Raw genomic sequence first — 21,500 nt, forward strand, 5'->3', positions numbered from 1 at the left:
GTTCAGCGATACGTTTCCTGAGAATTCTGTCATTTTTTTCCTTATATCCCTCCCCCAGTCTTACATTAAATTAAAAATTTAAAAAAAAAAAAAAAATACACAAAAATTAAGCTGTAAGTGGTAAATTAACAAATATGAAGGAGAACTTAACCGGAAACTTTCTTGGCCTCTTGGGGACCATGCTTTAAGTAATTTTCATAATTTGTACAAGTAACTCAGTAAAATCTGTGCATATAAATGTTGTTTAAGTTACTGAGGTTTAATGTAATCCATTCTAGTATGTCTCGTTCTAACATCCGTAAACCCTTCTGGACTGTTCTACTTTGTTTAAAATTCCCTTTTCATATGTTTTATACATCCAATGTAGACCACAGCCATTGTACACATTAAAATACGGATCTCAGATTACAAAATGTTCCTGTTGAAAACATGCTACAACATGTGGATACCTTTCTCATAGGTCTACATTCTATTCTTTAGCAGACCATCTTTCTTCCATGAACGCAGTTAAAAGGAAAAAGAAAGACCAAGCATTAGCGCACACACACGTGAACAGATCTACACATATCTCTAACTGTTCTTTCAAAGTCAATTTTCATCAACAAATGCCAAAGATTAAATTGAATTCCAAGCGCTTAGCTTTCCTTTGATAATTTTCCCTTTTGAGAACCTATCTAGGATGGTGTCTTCAACTGAAAAGCTTTCCTTCTACAGTTAAGCTGTCTAAGGTGAAGTACTCCTCTACAGGAGGCAATGTAGTTATATTGTGTTTGCAGATTTGATCTGAAGTGTAAATGTACCACAGAAGACACACTCGCTCAAACATTGTCTGAGGAAATAAAAGCAACCTTGAAATCCATGTAGATTAACAGTCTGGAAGTTACAGCATAAAACTGACAGAATGAGCACTTCTGCCTATGTGATTTTGGGAGATCAAGCTGAACATTAGAAAAAACAGAAGAGATGGCGGAAAAAACCCAAAAAATGAAAAAAGGAGTACCTGTGTGAATGCTCAATGATACAGACCTGAAACAAAAGTTCAGAACATTTGTTTTACCAACTAATCAACCACTTTCAAATTCAGAGAAACAGACATATTGCCATTTTCATGCTTTCAAAGACTACCCATTCCTCTCACTCTACCACATGCTATGCAAGGTAAGAGAGTCCTTCTAGCCCCGATGGTTTTTTTTGCATTATGTTTAAATGATCATTTTAATCAAAGCCCATTACTTTTAAATAAAGATAGTATTCTATAGGAGGTGACAGTATCTTTAGTGATACTATGACCTTCTCTGGGCTACCACATAAAAATGACAACAGAATGTGCTATGGCTCCACTTCAAATTACAAGTTTACAAGTGCTTAACTGTATTCTTTGAGTATTCTCCCTGGAGTCCAGTCAGTCGCAGATGTGAGTGTGCACAGAATCCAGACCAAACCCATAAAATCCAAAAGGTAATCTTTCAAATTTACCCCAGGTTAAAACTAATATGAACCATGGAAGAGAAAGGTTAATACCTTTGATACCACGCTGCAATGCATGACAGTCATGTTGTAACCAGTGGCCTGCCACTGATGTTTATTACTGTGTCACATTAGTTACAGTAAGGCTAATTGTACTGTAGAAGACAAACATTTTAAAAAATAAGTATAAAAACTTAAAGCATTGTCCCCGTATTTTTATAAAAACAAAATTAACATTTAAAATTACATTTAAAATGAGTGCTGAAAGATACAAATTAAGAGATTTATTGAGCAAATAAAAATGCATATCTGAGCTAATTTTTCATACAAATAAGGCTCAGCCACATTGTATCTCTCGTATTAACAGCATTGGGTTTTTCAAACTCAGCTAACGAGTTTTGGCAACACTGTTCTTTGCTGAATATTCCCATTGGCATCCGTCATCTGTGCCAAGTTAGTCCTCAGTTTAGAAGCTGAGCTTGAAGCCGGAGGTAACTTGGAAATTGAAGTTATAGCACCAGTACTTTCTGTAAGTCTCTTTGCTGAAGCCTTTTCCCCAGTCGGAGGTTTTGGCAACCGTCTCCTCAGCCAGGGATGCCGCAAAGCCTGGCTGGGTGTCATACGGACAGCAGGATCCCATTCTAAACACTGTTTTAAGAAGTCAAGGAAGAGGGGATCATCACATCCCTTTAATGCATTACTCCACTCTCTGCTCTCCGGTGGGCCACGCAGTTTTCCCCTCCGAGAGCGTCCACCATTAAGCACGACAGAGCCATCAGACAAGGTTGTGATGCTGCAATAGCGGGGATAACCCTTAGAGCTCACAAAGTTTTTTGCTCGCTTGGATGTATCTAAGAGTTTTGGAGAAGGCATGCCCAATAGTTCAATCATACAAGCCAGCTGGTCTCCTTCATCTTCTCCAGGTAAAAGTGGATAACCGGTCAGAAGCTCTGCTAGAATACAGCCCAAGCTCCACATATCTATGGGCATCCCATAACGAGCACCAAGGATGACTTCAGGTGCACGATAAAACCGTGACTGAATGTAAGTGTAGACACGCTGATGCTCGTAACAACTTGAGCCAAAATCAATCACTTTAATACCACTTCTACCCTGTTGTTTCAACAGAATGTTCTCAGGTTTAAGGTCACAGTGAATGATTCTGTTTTTGTGCAAAGCATCCAAGCACTGTAAAATTGAGTGGGCAAACTTCCGAACCAAAGGTAGGCTAAAGCCCTGAAACTTGTTTTTCTTTATTAATTCATAAAGGTTCATGCTCAGCAACTCAAACGTCATGCAGATATGGCTGCGGAATGTGAAGTTTTCCAACATGTGAATAACATTCATGTTGTTATCCTTATCTTGTTTCCGGAGATGTTCCAGGATCTTAATTTCTTCCGCAGCTTGGCGGTGGAAACGTTTTTCATTTCTCACCATTTTTAGTGCCACGTGCTGATGCATCTTGTGATCGTAGGCCTTCACCACCTGCCCAAAGCTTCCTTTCCCTATAACTTTCAGGACTTCATACCTGTATGCAATATGATCATGGGGTACTTGTATGTAAGACCCCTGTTCATCATCATACCCACAGTTGTTTGAACCGCCAATCACACCTTGCCGCTTCTTTGCATTTGGACCCAAAAAGTATATTTCAGGGTAGTTAAAAATCTCATGATGCTCGAAAGATGTTAATTTTTGCATGTATTGCTTCATAGCATGCTCTGGTGTGGTAGCAGAGGCTTTCACCTTCCCTGTTCCATCTGCAGATTTTAAAGAGCTGGAGCTCCCTTGTCGCCTGTGGGCACTCTCTGACTGTCTCTCCTGAACCACTGGCAATCCAGATTTGCCTTGTGTTGTAAGTCCATTTGGCTGCGTTGTCAGAACGGTTCTCTTGTTACTATTATCTTCAAAGAGCTGCTGAACCTGGATCTGTCCATGGCTACCAACATGTAGGTGCTCATTCATTGTGTGCTTAGTGCCTCCAACCTAAAATTGAAAATAAATACATACCAGTTAAAAAGAAAGAAATTAACTCCGTGCTTCAACACTCACACTGCAACCCTCCATTCTGCCTGAATCACCTCAAAACAAAATGTCCTCTTAGATGTCAATTTTTTACAGAGAATCTAAAACACCAGCATGTATACTGTGATACTGCTAGATGCTATTAAACTTCCTAATTCTTGTTTCTCAAATGCTATTTTCATGACTCTCCAAAATGTCTGCAACAAGGCAATCATGAATGTGCTACCATGAGAAGCTAACAATATCTTCAAGAATCTTCAAGGCAGAAGACCTGTAACATCAAGATGCATGCTTGAGGGCATCAGACTTTATAAAAAACAGTAACATTTTTAAGGATGGTAAAGATAGCATACAATGCCTGCCAGAACTTACATGGCTTATGCTCTTGTCACCTGTTCTCAGAAATCACGATTTTAACTTGTTCCTAAATTTTCTGTATATCAAAAGTTCCAGATACATTTTTATGCAATAAAAATGTGCTGTGACATGCACAGAGAGGAAGAGAACCCACACATTTCTGAAGTTCAAGAATGCAACTTACTGCTTGCAACTGAGACAGTCATAATTTAGCAGAACATTTCGATCAATGAAGAATAAACATATCCTTTAGCACTTTTCCAAACCAGTCTAACAATAACTTTTAACCAAAATGAGATTTAGGGCCTTATGCAGACTTGAATAGAGAGCAAATCTTTGACTTTAGGAACATACAGTAACTTTTTTTTTAAAGGAATGGGAAAAAAGCATTAATAGATTTTAGAAATGAGATTTGTTCTTGACAGTGCGTACATGGGAATAAACAGCAGAATTCAGCCTTTTCAAGGAAATAAACAGCAAAGTACCGGGGTGTGAAAACAACTGTTGCTCCAAACCTGTTATTTTTAAGAAGAAACAAGAAATTTACCTGATAAAGATATAGAGAACAAGATATTTATTTGATATTTACTAAAACAGCTGTCTTAGAATTCCTCATTTGCTCCCAAGTAGAGGGTAATTAGTTTGTCTTCTGCCTGGTCTTACACAAATGTGAGAAGAATTCCCCTGCTGCCTCTCCAGCTGATTCACCAGTCTTAATATTTATGTCAAATCACTAACAAAAAGTTCAGTGATACTGTCAGACAGATGATCAAGCCAGGGTTGAGAGCACTTTTCAACTGAACCACATTTTTTCTAGGCAGCTAAGGATAACACATTCCCTGTTCACTTAAGGTTGCTGAAATGAAATCAGAAAATGACAGTTGTGTGCTGTGATATGAGGCAGTGAAATCTGTGCTGCAACAGCAGAAGTGCTTCCTAATGAGAAAAGCCAGACATGCGAGGCAAACTCAAGCATACTCTGTGCTTCTGTTAAGGCATCACTCTGATACGGCAGAAGCATATTTTTGTAAATTCAGTTACTTGTTCCCAAAGAACTGCCAGCTGGACACCAGCTTCACCTTTGGACAGTATTTTGAAATTTGCAGCTCTGAAACCCACACAATGTAAGAACAAGAGCTCTTGGGGACTGCCTCTCCCAAGATGACTGCTCTTCTGAGTCCATTTTGACTGATGGTGAATAACTGGTTCATACATCATTGCAGTTTGACTGTGTATGTTTGCAGAGAAATTTAGGCTCACACTATCAAATTTGATCAATCCCATAGAAAGCACTACCACAAAATCACAATTCAGAGCAAAGATGTAGTAACACTTAAGCACACTGAAGATATACAGGAAATCAACAAAAACTCCCTTCCTAGTTTGATGTCTCAGAAGCACCAGATATTAAATCATTAAGAGGACTTATTGTGCCAACAGGCAATTCCTTCAGGTCAAGTTTGAGGCACACTACACTAGCAGTTTCCTGAAGGTTTGCCCTGATCCTCTATATAAACAACAGCTACTGCAAAGAAAAAAAAATGCCCTAAGAGCTGCTAAATCACTCATTTCAGAAGAACCAGACCTAGTTAGTAAGATGTGTCATTGGTTCTGCACCAAGCAGCACTGTGCTAGAAAGGCATAATGAAGCAGCAGAGTAAACATGCAATTCCAAAGGCTCCAGCTACAAAATTCCAGGTACAAAAATTTATTCTCCACCACTGACTGAACAAAAGCAGAACGTATCTAGACAAACCGGGAGTAGGCAAGACTAACGTACACAATGAAGAAGAAAGAGTATCACCGTGAAAGTAATCTTTAAGAATCTTTTAACCCAGGTACTCATTGCCACAGCTCACATATTGAACTTTTTTTCCTCAAGTCACCTGTTTTCACAGTTAACTATTTTCCACCCTTCCTAAGCACTGCTTGCTCAATATACTTACTGAGAAATTCTTCAGGTGTTGGAAAAGGCCCATATCTTTATTCCCTCTCAAAAGGGACTAAAAAGTTCTTTTTTCTAAAAGTGTGTTTGTGAACACATTTTAAAGTGTAAAACATGTAGCTCTGCTTCCTGCATCTTCAGGTAGATCCATGGTGCTGACAGGTTGGTGGTTTTTTTCCAGCAGCAGAATGAAATAACCAGCATTATTCCAACTTCAACCCAAATCCTAAGTGACTGGTTTTACCAGTTCCAGTCAGCTGCTGCTTGGGAATGCAAATACAGACGAAAACAGTAGCACTGGTTTTCTTTGTAGAAAACACCACATTATCACAGGCTCTATTCCAAAAGCTGCACAGGAGGAGAGAGCCCACTCTTTCAAAAAAAGCACAACAGGAGTTTTAGAGCTATCAGACACAACACAACCACAAAGCCCATATGAAAAACGGACAGTCCCCATCTATTTTCAACCTGGATGAGGGCTGGATCTTCACCAGTCCTTTGCCCTGCCTATCTACTTCTGGCTACTCAAGAGTCTGAGATTGCTGTCAAGTTCAGGCTTGCACTGCTCACAAGCTCCAAAGGTTTCAGCAGCAACACTTTAAGTTCCTAACCACAACTAATGGGCTTGGCAAGCTACAAAAGACTACAGCCATCTTAGTCCAGTACCAAACTGCTCTTAATAGGCAGAAGCTCCATTAGCCTTTCAGCTGAAACCACAAGCCTGAGAGGTTTATAACATGTCTCCATTTTGCTTCTGCAGATGGACCCATAAATTCCAGAACCAACAAACTACACAACTGATCACCTGCCTGCACTTACAAAGTTTACTGATTATATACTGTAGTCTGTGCTCAAACCCATCCACATCCTCTAAGATTTACATATTTTTGCAGCACACATAATCAAAAACCTACTGTTATAAGTCTACAAAATACATTGAAATAACTGGTGAGCTTGAATTAAATCTTCTTGAATCTTCTGGCACCATCAGTTACATAACAGCAAATGTTACAATGCAGTGTTCCTTTTCTTTCTTAGTAGTTTCTCATAACTTCAAAATCACCATTAAGATTTTACTTTTACTTTGGTATGTTCATTTTACGGAAGTTGGTGACTACGCCAAAAACATTCACCTAATCTTTGAAGCAGATACACCAAAAAAAACCAAAATAAAATTACACCCTAAACTATGATCAACAAATAAAAAAGCAACAAAACTTTGAGGGTGGTACTATTTGGGTTTCTTTTGGTTTGTTTTGCTTTCACGAATGTATTTAGAAGCAGAAAAGTAACTTACTATATACTTAAGCTTCCGACCTGTAACAACACAGAAGTAGCATAAAAATGAATCCAGCCTGCTAACAAGTTGGCAAGCCCATTTACAATTTCTTTGCAGTACACTCATCCAATGCATTGATCTGTTTCAAGACCTTTCACAAGACCACTTAGAGGACTGAACTCCACAGGAGCATGCACCTCTTCTCAACTTCATCATCAAAATTCATCAAGATATTATATAATCATATCATATTTTATCTTTGTAACAGTTACTTCGTGTGATTATTAGCACCCCAGAAAACTATCCAAGACAGAGACATGATTCAGCTATATATTATCATTTTATTTTGAGCAAAACCACAGAAAAAAAAGATTTTGCTGTCAATCAAAATCTAAAAAGGTTTGTAAAATGAATCTTAATAATAGAGCAATCATGATGGCCTTCTGAAATGCTGCACAGGAATAAGATGTCATTATCTGCTATTACTTCGCACAGATGAGGACAAAGGGAGAAACAGTGTTCTAAAGTAGCAACTTAATTAAAGAATTATTGTTACACTATATACCCCTTTCTTTACAGCATATCTAGGTGTGCCACTTTCAGCCCTACTCTGTCAAACACACAAGAGGCATAGGGTATCCGGTGTAGCAGATTTCACTGCCTATTTTGTTGACTATAAAACAAAACCCTGAGCAAATGTACAAAAGGCCTTCATTTCCCTTGATAAACCAATTCAGCAACATTCCTCCGTTCAGAACTAAAAATACTTGCTAATTAGTACAATAATAATAATACTGGATTATCCCTAATGGTTTTATCCTGAGTATGGGTTTTATAGTCCAAAAAAGACTAAGCCTTTGTTGAGCTTTTAACTCAACAAGAGAGGCAAAATACCATTTAGATTTTTGCTGTTGTTGTATCTAGTCCATATAAGCTTATTTTTTGAAAAGTTAACTTCGTATAGCAAATATTTTCTGAGATGAAACTATACCTCAAGAGTGATACTGATACTTAATTTTTTTTCATTCTGTTAGGGGTGCAGTGAGTTTGAATATTTCTGGGACATTTATCACATTTATCACACATGATGAAACTCAAAAGACAGTCAATGCACACAAAATTGAATCCCTTGGGCTAGGTGAACTATACAAATATGAGATATGTGCCCAAAAATTCTGCAATCCCCACAGCACTACAGTCACCATCTGGAACCCAAATTTCATAGCTGATATCCATGGCCCTTGAAAGTTAAGATAGTCTCATATTACCCCTGAATGCAAATTTTAAAAAGAGGAAGAAACATCCAAAGAAAAACAGATATAGTAAAATCCAGGTCACAATTGCACAATTGTTTTCACTCAAATGTGACAGCACTTCTGTGGCAATATAATACTTGAAAACACCACAAGAAGAAGGTATTTGCTTTGGTTTTATCTGCTTTAAAGCAGATGACAACAGCAAAAATTGGCAGCATGTGACCTACCAGATACTTGTATTAACAGAGTCCAGAAATCTGTGTTCCATTATAATGTAAGTCAATTAAAAAATTAAATTTAAAAAAATCAAGATGAATACAATGACTGATGCAGAAGAATACAGATAAACATTCAATGCTGGTGGCAAATGAAAACAGGCTTGTTGTACAGAAATCTTAGAAAGAGATTGAAGGAGAGAGGGCACTGAATCATGCATTGTAAACAGGTTGTTTTACAGTACTAGACAGGAGGAAAAAAACATTATTACTGCTATACTGCAAGTGAAACAGGAACAGTGCAGAATGCAGGAATACATGCCAAGCAAAAAAGAACAGAGAGCCAGGCAGAAGACAGAGACGAGTCTGGAAGAGGGATTCACAGACAGGTTGGGATTTACACAAGCAGAGCAGCAGGTAAGCAAGATAATCTCTACTGCAGTATGTCAACTGGATGTAAGAACACCATAATGAAGTAGGAGAGAGTGAATGGAAAAAGTTTCCAATCATCGAAGCAAGAACTTAAGGCTTCCAAAGAGAAAGCAACGACTTTGGAAATGAAAATGAAGAGGACAAGGGGTTGGAAGCAGGTTCATATTTTCCACCGTAAGGCAAAAAAGACAGCCAGGGATGAAAGTATACACAAATAAGCTGAAGATGAAGGCACATTTAAAATAAAAATAAACAAAACCTTTCCCTTGTACAACACACAACCCTGCCTGCTTAGCAACAAGGCTGCTGTGCTTGTGAAGACTGCCACCAAAATCTGTCCCATTTTTTGAAGCTGGTGTAAAATATCATCTTCCCCCCTTCTACCCATGCTATTTGTAATCTACCAGACAATGAAATTTCACTCGATGGTAGGACATCACAGGTTCAGCAGAGGCTGGACCACAAAGCAAAAAATATTACAGGTAGTTGATTTCTTCCCTGCCTGCATTAAAGGCAAAACCCTTTAGTTTAAACAAAAGGTAACTTCAACCTCAGTTTCTCTCTGTGCATAGTATCCATACTATGCACACATATATAAATAAGAACCAGCATTTCACCCACTTAAGCACACCATACCTTCTGAAAGTTTCAAACACAGAAATACTGTGGTTTTAGCTATTACAGAAGCCACACAGACACAACACTGATGAAAATAGGATAAACACGTGAACACAAAGAAGGAAAATAATTTATGAAAACTGAGAGGACACGTTTTAGAAAGGTCTGGTTGGAGGAAGTGGTAGGATGCTAAACCAATGGTTTCAATCTGTTGGTGTCAGCTGAGGTCAGTAGGCCTAAGTTTACCAAACAGATACTGCCCCCCTTTTTCTGTTCAGGTTAAGATCCAGCATTCTGGTGTCATATCTGATCCTTACCACAAAAAGTTATGCTAGCAAACCACAAAATAACCACCTACAAAGGCAGTATGAGACATTTCTGTAATAGCACCCAAGGCTAAATAAACACTGTAGAGTAACAAAGAAAAGAAACTTTGGAACAGTCAGAATCTAGAGGGACATGATGCATAGCCATGTAATGCTTGCTTATTCCTGTGTGCTTCCATAAGTTCACATATATGTGCTACATACAAACATATGTACACATATACAATCATATATTTGTAAAGATACTTGAGTAACAGAAATGTAACACTTGAACACCCCTTGAATGCTTTTATAAAGACTGCATCTTTACATACAAATATATATACACAGACACTATATATAATACACATACACAAAATCTTTGTCTAAAAATACCTATATTGTGTACTTCCAGATTTAGTAAGTAGTCACAGACAAACAGCTGGACCACCATTCTTTCACAAATCCTAAATTAAATCTGGGCTCTGTTACATGTGAGCCCCTGATATTTGCAGGCCCTGCATATTTGCGCATGATTGGTGCCCAGGTTGTTCGTACTGTGTTCTTTCTTTTATGATTTTATTTTAAAAAAACCCTAAGCTGTTGACCCAACTCTAAAATCAAGCAGCACTTAACTGGTATACAAATGGGGAAAAAATTTGCCTTTTATACTAATGAACAATTCAGACATATACTCTAGCTACATAAATATACAATGAAGTTGATCTCAGGAGTGCAGTTCCACCCTGAATTTGCAGTATACTAATTTCTTTTGAGAATACCCTATATAGACTGATTTTTTTTTAAATTTAAGGCAATTATTCCTATAAATGGATTTGAATAAGATGTTTTACCCTGAAGTTTCATGGAAAGTCACTGAAACACTAATATCTAAATGCACAGTTTCACCTTCCACTACCCTATAATCACATTTAAAGCTCTGCCATATATTTACAAACATAGTATGTGAGCATCCACGAAGAACTCATTAATTCTATGAAAAGTATGCCATCAATGCCTTTCAGGGTCAGTATGAAATCTTGCAGAATTTAAAAGGAAATGTATGCAATAAAAATTTCAGATATTTAGTGTTAACATGTCAGTATATGGACCCATCTCTCTACTCTGTCATGCCTTCAGGACAGAGATACTCCTCTTATCCATATATAGTGGCATACTTGGGAAGTTTCATTCCTAGTAGATTAACTAGGAGTGGGAGATAACGTGAGATATCACAGAACCGGAAAATAACATCCTTTTCATGCCATCAGTGGTTATGTCTTTATAGGTAAACTACTGCAGCAATAAAGGCAGATTCATCCAACCACTGTCCCTGAGCACAGCGACAGCTATTTCTAGGGAAGACTGCGACCGGCCTGAGCTAATCAGACATGTAAAGGGGAGAGCAGCCTTCATTTTTCACCCCAGTTCATACTATACTTTAATCACGGTGACTAACCTCATCTCAAAAAATGCATTCACCAGAACATCTCCTCTATGTGAGTGTGAAAGATCGAATTTGTCACTGAAAATAAGACACAAAACCAGACTGAAGGGAGGGGGGGGGGGAGCTGGGGAGGGAGAAAGCGCTGTGTGCAGTTACAGGGTCCCAGCCTCACAACAGGCATGCACATTCCATGGGAGCTGCAGACACCCAGCGCGCTGCTCCAGCACCGTGCGCCTCGGGGGCCCATGTGCCGCCGCTGGGGACAGCCGGCCAGCAGCGCCGCGACCCCCGGGCCAGGCGCCCCTTCCCCGCACCCCGTCCACACCCTCCCCTGCCCGGGCTCACCGTGTGGGAAGCGTTGCTGGCCCTGAGCGGCGGCAATGCGAGGGGCGACGGCGGGCCGGTCCCAGCTCCTGCCCGGGAGACCGCGGCTCCGGTGCCCGGGGAAGACGGCAGCGGGCGGCCGCTGTCCCCTGCCCTGCCTGCGGAGAGCAGAGGGGTGAGCGCGGCGGGCAGCGGCGGCCCTCAGGAAGCGAGCCCGTCGGGGCGGCGGCGGCCCCAGCACTCGGCCGGCACCGCCGCCCGTCTTGCTTCGGGCAGAAGCCATTAAAAGCTAATCACCGCCGCGGCGCGCACACGCACCGATCCGGCTAATAGCGCGGGCGGGCCGCGCTCGCCCAGCTAAACCCTTCATCCGAGATTAACCCGCCACCGGCAGGCGCCTAACCGGGAGAACGAGCCGGCTCTGCTCGGCGCACGCCTCGGGGCTGGACGGCTGCCCGCGCCCCCGCCTCCCCCCGAGCCGTCTGGCCCGGCCAAATCCCGGCGCCGCCGGGGACCCGCCAGGAGTTCACAAGTCTGCCGCGGGAAGCGGCGGCGAGCACCGCTGCCCCTTGTCAAACGCAGAGCGCCGGCACTCGCGGCGATGCCCAGTTCTCCTCGGGTCGTTTCCCTACGCGATTTCTCCCGGGCCCCCGCACACCCCGCCCCGCTCCCCCGAGGCGAACTCGCCATCGCGCACAACAGCGGCTCGCCGGAGCCCAGCGCGCAGCCCCCGGCGGCCCCCCGGGCTCGGCCGCCGCGGGGGGAGGGCGGATCATTGTTCAACACGCACGGCACCTTTGCGGCGGCAGCCGCGGGGCCCCGAGCCACCCCCGCCTCCGTCCCCCTCCGCCGGGCCTCCGCAGCCCGGCCCAGCGCCGGCGATCGCGGCGGCCCTCGCTCGCTCTCCTTACCGGCTGGGTAGGCAGCACCAGCGGCGGCGCTAGCCGAGGGTTTTCTGGTTAACATGGCCGCTGGAGAGGAGGGAGAGGAAAAGGCATGTCAGGGTGGCTCTCCTCCGCTGCTCCTCGGCCTCTCCGGGCGGCGTCTGCCTCTCTTCTCCGATCAGCTACACCCAGACCCAGACACGTCCTGCGCTGCATCCCCCTGGCCCCGGGCCGGCCGGACAGACCCTCCAACGGCCCGCCGTCGCCTCCCGCCGCAGCCGCAGCAGCAGCAGCCGCGCCGCCGCCGCAGCCCCCGGCCCAAGCTCATCACCTCCCCCGCCCCCGCCCCGGTCGCCCCGGTCCCCTCGCACGGAGGAGGGGGCAGTAGCAGGCGGCAGGACAGGACCCTCCTCCTCGCGCGGCGGAGCGGGGACAAACAGCGCACAGGCTCGGCAGTCCCCGCCCCGTCGGCCGCGTGCCCTCCTTCTGTCCCTCCCCGCCGCTCCGCGCCCCCTCCCGTTCCCTACCGGTCCGCCGCCGCGGAGGCGGCGCGGCCGCGGCTCCCCCCGGGCACCGCACGTCCGTCCGCCCCGCACAACGGCCCGGCCGCTCTCCCGCCCGCACAACGGCCCCGCCGCGCGGGCCGCGGGGCCAGGGCGCGCCCGGCCGTTGGGCACCGCGGGGCGCGGCCATGTTGGCCCGGCCCGGCCCGGGCAGGGCGGCACGGCGCGGGCACGGCCGCCACCGGCTCCGGCCGGCCCTCGGGAAGTTCCCCGCGGCGCCGGGGAGGGGGCGATGCCCGCGGGGAAAGCGGCGTGTGCGGGAATCGTGTGTGGGGGCAGTGCGGCCGGGGGATGGCCGGCTCGTCAGGCGGCGGGGACCACTCCGTCAGACCGCAAAGACAAAGGTGGTCCCGTGGGACGAAGGATAAATAACGCGCAGCCTTTAAGTGAAAACTTAAAAAAAAAGGGAAAAGAAGCTTTTGGGATCGCCCTGGAGGCGTAAGTGCCTCAGCATAGAATGAGAGTGCGAGGGGCGTTATTGGCCTTGTTTTCCGAACTGCACGACGTGCTTTGTGGAGTACAATGCTTTGAATTCCTGGTTTGTCAGCTCGAACGTCATTGCTGCCAAAAATAGAAGACTAAACATTTGCCCCGCTTGGAACAGCGTTGAAATGAACTGTCCTACCTATATGCTCAGCCGTTTTTGAAGTCCATGCAGACCTCGCAGGTTTTTCTTTTTGAAACAGCTGGTAGATGCATAGACATCATCCCTTCGTCCTCTTCCACAGAAAAGACAAAAAAATTACTCTCCCCTTTCCCTATGTCTGAGAAAAAAAGAAAAAAAAAATTAAACAATTCCATGCCTTTGCCTCTTCTAGTGCCACAGATACATGCATAAGCAAAGACGTTTCCTGTACTGGTACAAAGAAACAAGCAATTTCCCTAACACCTCCTGTCACATAGGGAAAACAATCATACCTTCTCCTGTCCACACCCACCTAATCTTTTCACTGTAGCTGAAGAAAGCTTTGTCTTCCTCAATATCCTCCCAGATGTCCACAGGCACTCCCAATGTCCCTTCCCATTGGCTGCCTGGTGTATAAATGGTGGGGTTTGACTACTTTCTGTATTTTCTCATCATTTCACAAGCAGTGCATCTACATCAAAGATACCTGCATATCGAACACTCTGATAACATTAGTCTTGGGAGATACCTTAAATGTTTCAGGAATGGCAGACAGAAAAACAACACTCTTCTAGTTAGTCCTGGGAGGGACAGGGAGAAGGGAAAGCTTGCTCATGCTCAGGCTAGATTAAACAAAAATTGGTACCAATTATCTTTTCATAGGACTTGCAGGAGTTCTTCATCTCGCATGATGTGGCTTTTCTGACTGCCAGTGTCACAGATGGTTTCGTGCATGTTCAGAAGTTACTTGCACCTAAACACTGAGATAAGACAAAGCCCACTAAGTGTCCTGTTTCAATCCCTTTCCAGTCAAGCACATCATTCACAGTATGCTTTTCACAGTTTATTCAAACACTTTTGGACTGCTATGAAGACTATGTAAAAAATTGAGCTGGTCTATCAGGTAGTAAACAGTATTTAAATTAACTCAGTGGGAATGCATTACATTGGTACTGTCCAGCTATTCTCTTTCTAAGACTGTGTGTGCTGTCAGCATTAGTCTTGAATCCTGTGAGTGGCCATGGGCCTGCTTGGATGCCTTTCTTTCTTTCTTCATCTGCAACCCATCCTGACATTTGCTGTCAAGGATAGTACCTGATGGAGCCTGGATTGTAACTCAACGTAAGGGCAAGCTCACTTTGATTCCTTCCTAACGCAATGCAAAAATCTTCAGTTTAAAATCCCCTTTCATGCAGAATTTAGGTTGATAAAGAGGAGGAACGTGATAATATAATTGCAAAATACCAGGGCTGCAAATAGCAATGCCTTTAACCACCCTCTTTAAAATCATAGAGGCAGATATACAAAGAAAAGAGGAAAGCAAAACCTAAATGCTCAAAGACAAAGCAAAGGTTAATTCTTTCATGCCAAGTCTTACACTCAGAAATCTGAACTATTTCCTGCCAAGTGTCCACAAAACTTTCTTCTTTGTGATACTGGCCATGCTGAGCATATCAGCACTTTCCAGACCAGTGCTACATAGGGTGAGATCAACAGGCTTCAGTTCCCAGGACAGAAATAAGTGTTAGGCACCTGACAGGAGAAAGTGTACAGTGCTCAGAAATTAGAGAGTCAAATGAGTCAGGATTTTATTGATCCTTTTTACTGCTCACTCAGCTTTTATTACCCAAAGGTGTGAACTAATGTGTGATGATAGAAGATTAGTCTTCCCTTTCTTGCAAACAAATCCACTGAGTAATCAAGACTGCTTAGAATTATAGAATAGTTTAGGTTGGAAGGGACTTTTAAAAGCATCTAGTTCAACCCCTTGCAATGAGCAGGGACAGTTTCAACTAGATCAGGTTGCTCAGAACTCCATCCAACCTGACCTTGAATGTTTTCAGGGCTGGAGTGTCCCCACCTCTCTAGTGACACCAACTGTGCCAGTGTTTCATCAGCCTTGTAAAAGATTTCTTCCTCATAGCTAGTCTAAGTCCACCCCCACTGAGTATAAAAATTGTACCCCTTGTCCTGTCACAACAGGTCCTACCTAAAAGATGTTCTCCATGACTCTTGTAAGTCCCTTTCAAGTGTCAAAAAGCCACAATAAGGTTTCCTTGGAGCCTTTTCTTCTCCAGACTAACCCCCCTGCCTGTCTCAGCCTGTCTTCACAGTGGAGGTGCTCATTCCTCTGGTCATTTTTGTGGCCTTCTTCTGGACCCACTCCAACAGGCCCAACTGGTACTTGCAAGGGGCTTGTAAGGTAGTGTCATCACAGCAGTTGTTTTTATGAGAAATATCTAAAAACTTTATTTCCAGACGGGTATCCAAAGAGGCCTGTTGACTGGAAAGTGCCAACTCAGTGGGACAAAGGCAGTAACTGGTTCTGTACCATAGTGGGCACCTAAGGAAGAAGGTGAAGGGGCAGATGGAAATGCTGGGGACAATCAGAAGGCTTCTTGTCACAGCTGTCTTGAAGAGGCTTGGGTTGGTCTGTTACAGATATCATCCTCCCATGATAAACTGCACCAAGTGTTCCAGTACAAAAAACTAACAACTATTTGGTAAAATAAAGTAGAAAAATCACAACCATTAAATGACAAAATTAAAATTCATTAAAAAAAAAAAAAGACCCCAACAGAACCAGAACATTCTAGAATAATGTTCAGTGTTTCTGTCTGTAAAACATTGTGTAAAAGTGTTCCTGCCCACATAGTACATTAAAATGCATTATTGAAGATATTATTCTAGTATAGTGTGGAGAGACACAGAGCATGCTGTGTTTCTTGAGCCATTCAGTCAGGGCCCTTGCGACCAAGACAGATATTAATTCTAAGCACACTGTGAAGGGTTGCTGAGGTCTGTTTTGCCAGGCTGCCTGGGGACCCAGTTCATATCCAGTTGCCCTGTTAGAGCTCTGTACCTCCTTAGCAACCCTGTGAAATCTCCTATGCCAGTCCGCTTACCTCTCCAAAGTGGAAGGGTTAGAGTTTAATTAAATGGGGCTTTGGTATGTAGTTGTAGGGCAAGCAAGGCTGGCTGGTCAGTCACAAAGCATCTCTGCCACTGTGGTATTAGCAAATGCTTATGTGGGCAGGCACAGGGAATTCCTGAGAAGCCATGCATGTCCAAAGCTGCGGTGATGACACTGTGGGACTCCCACAGTGACAGGTGGAACAATTGCTCAGCACCTTGCTATGCTTTGTCCGTTCTCACCAGGCACAGCAAACTATTTTGGCTGTAGATAAATCATCACTAGGTAAAGCAAATTCAAAGTTCCTCAGACATCAGGGAGTTGAAGGACATGGCACTTAGTGACATGGCTTAGTGATAGACTTAGTAATGTTAAGTTAGTTTTTGGATTTGATTCACTTAAGGGTCTTTTCCAACCTAAATGATTCTTTGATTCTATGAAAAGTAGAGGTCAGACAAGCCTAGAACACAGAAAATAAAAATGTGGTTTTCTGCCACTTTTTGATCATCCCCTCCTACTAATCAGAATTTGCATGAAGGAAGATCTTTACTAATTCTCAACATCTTTTAAAATGTTCTTGTGAAGCAGGCCTGAGATGCTGAGCTGAAGATATTAAAACACTTAGAATATGTCTCACCATTAATTAAACGTGGATTAATTAAACGTGTTGTCTCAGCCAGTAACATGTATTTTAAAAATAAACCCTTAAGCCCAGTAAGTGGTTGTTTCAGGATGGCCTGAACACAATCAGCACCAGGTTCTCATTGATTAGTTGTGGATAATTTAGGCATGAGCAGGACTGTGTATACTTCAGTGTTGTCTTTCAGCAGATCATTCTGAGAGCAGTGCGGGCACTTTAGGATACAGCAACCTACAAACACTAGCACTGCAGAAGGAAAGCACACCAGTCAGGATTCGACTGGCTCTCAGACATGCACTTCACTATGTGGTACATGTGTAAGGTTTGCAATTCCACTCTCTCTCTGCCAGTCCCAGAAACAAAAAATTCCCAGCAGAGTATCTTCAACTTAGAATAAAATTGTATTTCAATGCAATTATAAAAGGTAAACTTAAGTATTCAGAACAAGAGTGCAGAGCTACTGCCACAAGTCAACTTGCTAGTACATATTCATACTGACATGAGAGTATATGAAGCTAAACTGGCTTGCCAGGTTCAGATGTTTGTTGGCCTTCATTCCAGTGTGTGTTCTGTTGAGGTTAAACTTCATTCTGTGTTCAAGGGTTTAAGAACTGCTGTTTAAGAACACATAATTCACAATTTCTATTAAAGTACTAAGACACAACAAAGGATGTTTTAGTGGTCAGTGAGTACACCCTGAAAAGAAACTCTGAGATCCTATAAGTCTGCAAGCATACAAATAATTTTTACTCTTTTGCTATTTTCTGGGAGATTATCTCACAATATATTCAGTGCTATCAAATTGCATATTAAGTAAAATGCTTTTATTTTTCACAAGACTATGCCAATGTTTCTTAATTTCTGTATTATATATTTTCTATGGAACTTCTGGATCCTTAAGAATTAATATCATTAGAACATTAAACTTATTCCTTTGTGTATACTTGTAGCATGTCTAATGGGAGGAGAAAGATTCCTGTTTTCCTATCTCATACAGCAGAAGCAGTTCTGATGCAGTCATTGGAATAGCATTAATATAAAACTAATCTCAGGGAAAAAGCCTAATGTTAGTTTAATCTTTTCAGCTGATGCACACCCTTCTTTATGTACTCAGTAGAAAAGTGAGCCTCTGGAAGAAGAAAAGAAGGAAATTGTGTCTTTGGCTCTTCTTCTGTGGACTTCTGTGGAGCTTCTCTGTTCCCCCAGCTACACAAATAAGGAAGATGTGATAATTGCAGAGACATAAATTAAAACTACCAGCTCTCCTGTCACTTGAATGTTAGTCTTTGCTAAGAAGGTCCTATAAAGCAACTGTTACTGCAGGTTTAGTTTGCAGATGATACGTAGGATTTCTACCAAACAGTTTCAGAGAGAAACTACAAACTTGTTAAACCTTATGTCATTTCTGAATTCAGTTTCCTATTATACCCACCTTGAAAATCAGTATAGAAGCTCAGTGTAATCTTTCTTGTACTCATTGTGCTTCAAAACCAGCTTCTTTCTGCTTCAAAACCAGCTGTTCAACCGTGGGTTAGTCCTAGCTGTTGAAACACTGGTAATCTTTGCTCATCCAATTCCATATGTGAAATGAAACAGACTTAACTTTAAAGGGTTTATGGGACTCAGCTACTCTTCACAGCAGTGCTTCATAGAAGCTGGGATTTAATTCTGGCAGGTGCTGAGAAGTTTCAGCTCCTCTGAGTCAGGGAGCCAAATATCTCGCAGGGTGTACTGAAATTGAGAAATTACATATCTCACTCACTGGTCATAAAGCTCATTAAATTATTAAAATCACTGCCCTATGAAACCACAAAACTGAGGCATAATTAAAAGATAATAGGTCAGAGGAACTCAGAATCCAGAAGGAACTCCGACCAAGTTATTTTCCTCACCTAGGTTTTCTCTGGGCAGAATTTATTTATAATGAAAGGAAAATGAATCATTAACTCCCAGGGTCTAAGCTTTATATTATTAACTAACATAATCTACTGTCAGGATTTACATAGTGACTTTTGAGCTAAACCATGAGCCACCTGCTGAAAAGAAAAATTAAGGCTACATGCTGAGAAAGTGCTTTCTCATTAAAATATAATCAAGGTTTGTTAGGGCAACAATAAAAGAACCAACCTGATGTGCTGAATTAAGCTGAGTAAGAACTGAAGGTATCAGAACAGTTCTTCAGCTCCCTCTTTTGCAGGGTGTAAACCTGCAAAACCTACATGGGCTAACTGTGGGAAACACAGACTGCATTTCTTGAATGTACATAAAAAGCCCCTGGCCATGTTTGCTAAGAATAGTATGTGCAACACACATGGTATTTTCTCTTCTGTAATGAGCCTCCTTACCCTTCTCCATTGATCACAAAAGTGTGAAAAAGAATTTCAAATGGGCATGGTCAGGCTGATATTTGAGTAACAAAAAGGGATGTGCAGGCATATATTTATAGTATGGAGGGGAAGTTAAGAGGGATCTTCTCAGTGTTCCCTTCAGTATCTTACTACTGTTTCTTTGGTGTGGAAGTACCCTAAGCTGTCCAGGCTCTCACTTACACTGCTCTGTGAATGCTTGGAGGATGTGTGTGTTCAGGTGTGAAGGGTGGGAAAAGAAGAATAGAAAATACGTGATGTGAAAATGAAAGAGAGGCTTTAATTTATTATCATCATTTATAATCTTCTTCTAAAGGAATAAATGTGCATATTAACACACAAATAGTTCACAGTAAATTCAGAAAATTGAAACTTAAAATCATTGTATAATTTGGAAAATTAAGTAAACAAAGGAGGATTGCATTTCTACAGATAGAGAAAAAGATAAAAGAGGCCCAAGGGGACACTTCAGTATGTGTGCTATTTTATTAGTAAAATGAATCCCAGTGATTTCAAAAAGACCATTCACACACAGTTCCACCTTTAATTAGGATCCCACCTTTAAATTATAGAACACATTTTTTGCTCAGCTGAGATATTAATTTTAATTTGCAGAAAGGCAGAGGTTGCTACCTACAAGTATATATTGACTGCCTATAAACAGATTTAGTTGTGTATGAAATGGGCAACATTAACATGTGGGGCTAGGCCTACTAAGTAGGTAGCTCATAAAAGGAAATCACATGTAGCAGAAATGATAGGAGCCAATGCCCATTCCAGTGCCTGGCAAAGTGTGCTGGGGTGTCAAAGCAGAAACAGAGCCATAGGTGACACAAATACCCAGGAGATTTCCCCCTGAATGAGCTGGCCAATTCAAGAACATCTGAAGATTCTTTTGAGAAAAGGAGTCGCTGTCATCACAGAGTCCTCTTTGTGCAGTAAAATAATGCAAAAACACTCATTTGGAAAAGTACAGTGCATTTGGACCTTCAGCCTCTGAAGGTGTCTAACAAACTACAAGCAGCTGAATCTGGAAACAGGAATTCATGACTCACTGGGTCAGAGAGAAAATGTTTCAAAGAGAAATTAAAGGTGAGAAAGACTACTGCTGTGAGGTTAGACTTTAAAAGTATGTTTTTAATGTTGCATAAAGCACAGTAATGTTCTCTCTCCCCAGTCCAGCCATGCAATATGCAAAGTTTTGGTGAGTATTTTGAATCAGGTGGGTGTTTTCAAATAGTATTTAATTTCAGTTTGTGAAGGCTAATGATCTATTTCTGTAAACATAAAACACACTGAAAAACAGGCATTAAAAACCAAGAGGCAAGAAAGGAAGAAAACAAGGATAGGAAAGATAACATGAAAAGGATTATGAAAAGCCACATATAAAAAGAAAAAAGGATGAAGCAAAGCAGCAAAACACAATCATCTTTTATTTTCTGTCATTAGCTTCCTGGTAGTGTGACCTTTGCCTTTTTCTGTCTCTCCATTCAGTGCTGTTTCCTCTTGTGCTCTCCTCTTTTAATTCAAGGCTTGGTCTCCTCCTGGTCTTTGCTCTCCTAGTACTGTGTTTCTGTCAGTGAGGAGGTTGCAGATGGGCCACAGCTGTCTGTCTCCCAACAAGTGATGCCATTGCAGGGCTGTTCCCTTCCAGGAATTAGTGGGTGAAATTGGACTCCCGCTTTGCAGGGCATCAGCTAAGGAGAAGGAGAGCTGAAAGTGGGAGAGGATGACTAGACAGTGCCAGTAGTCTTAAGAGTTTTGACCAAATTTACAGGGGGTTTTTCCTGATGAAAATCACTTGCCTCTTCAGTTTCTTTCCTGAGAACTCTGTGCCA

General features: G+C 42.4%; 1 protein-coding gene across 2 annotated transcripts; it reads right to left on the minus strand.

Annotated features, from left to right (window-relative positions):
* Positions 1–1,736: 1,736 nt before the first annotated feature.
* Positions 1,737–13,152, minus strand: DYRK2 (dual specificity tyrosine phosphorylation regulated kinase 2). 2 transcript variants are annotated; one of them, XM_079303042.1, is made up of 4 exons: positions 13,082–13,152; positions 12,582–12,641; positions 11,692–11,828; positions 1,737–3,453 (listed from the first exon to the last, which is right to left on the minus strand). In XM_079303042.1, exons 2-4 carry the CDS (start codon positions 12,634–12,636, stop codon positions 1,852–1,854), a joined length of 1,794 nt encoding a protein of 597 aa, XP_079159168.1. In that variant the 5' UTR covers positions 12,637–12,641; positions 13,082–13,152; the 3' UTR covers positions 1,737–1,851. The 2 variants fall into 2 exon arrangements, with proteins under 2 accessions (XP_079159168.1, XP_079159169.1); XM_079303043.1 differs by lacking the exons at positions 11,692–11,828; positions 13,082–13,152 and having other exon boundaries at positions 12,582–12,879.
* Between the last annotated feature and the right edge of the window lie 8,348 nt (positions 13,153–21,500).

This window comes from Erithacus rubecula (assembly GCF_903797595.1).
Source record: "Erithacus rubecula genome assembly, chromosome: 4".
NCBI classification, from domain to species: domain Eukaryota; kingdom Metazoa; phylum Chordata; class Aves; order Passeriformes; family Muscicapidae; genus Erithacus; species Erithacus rubecula.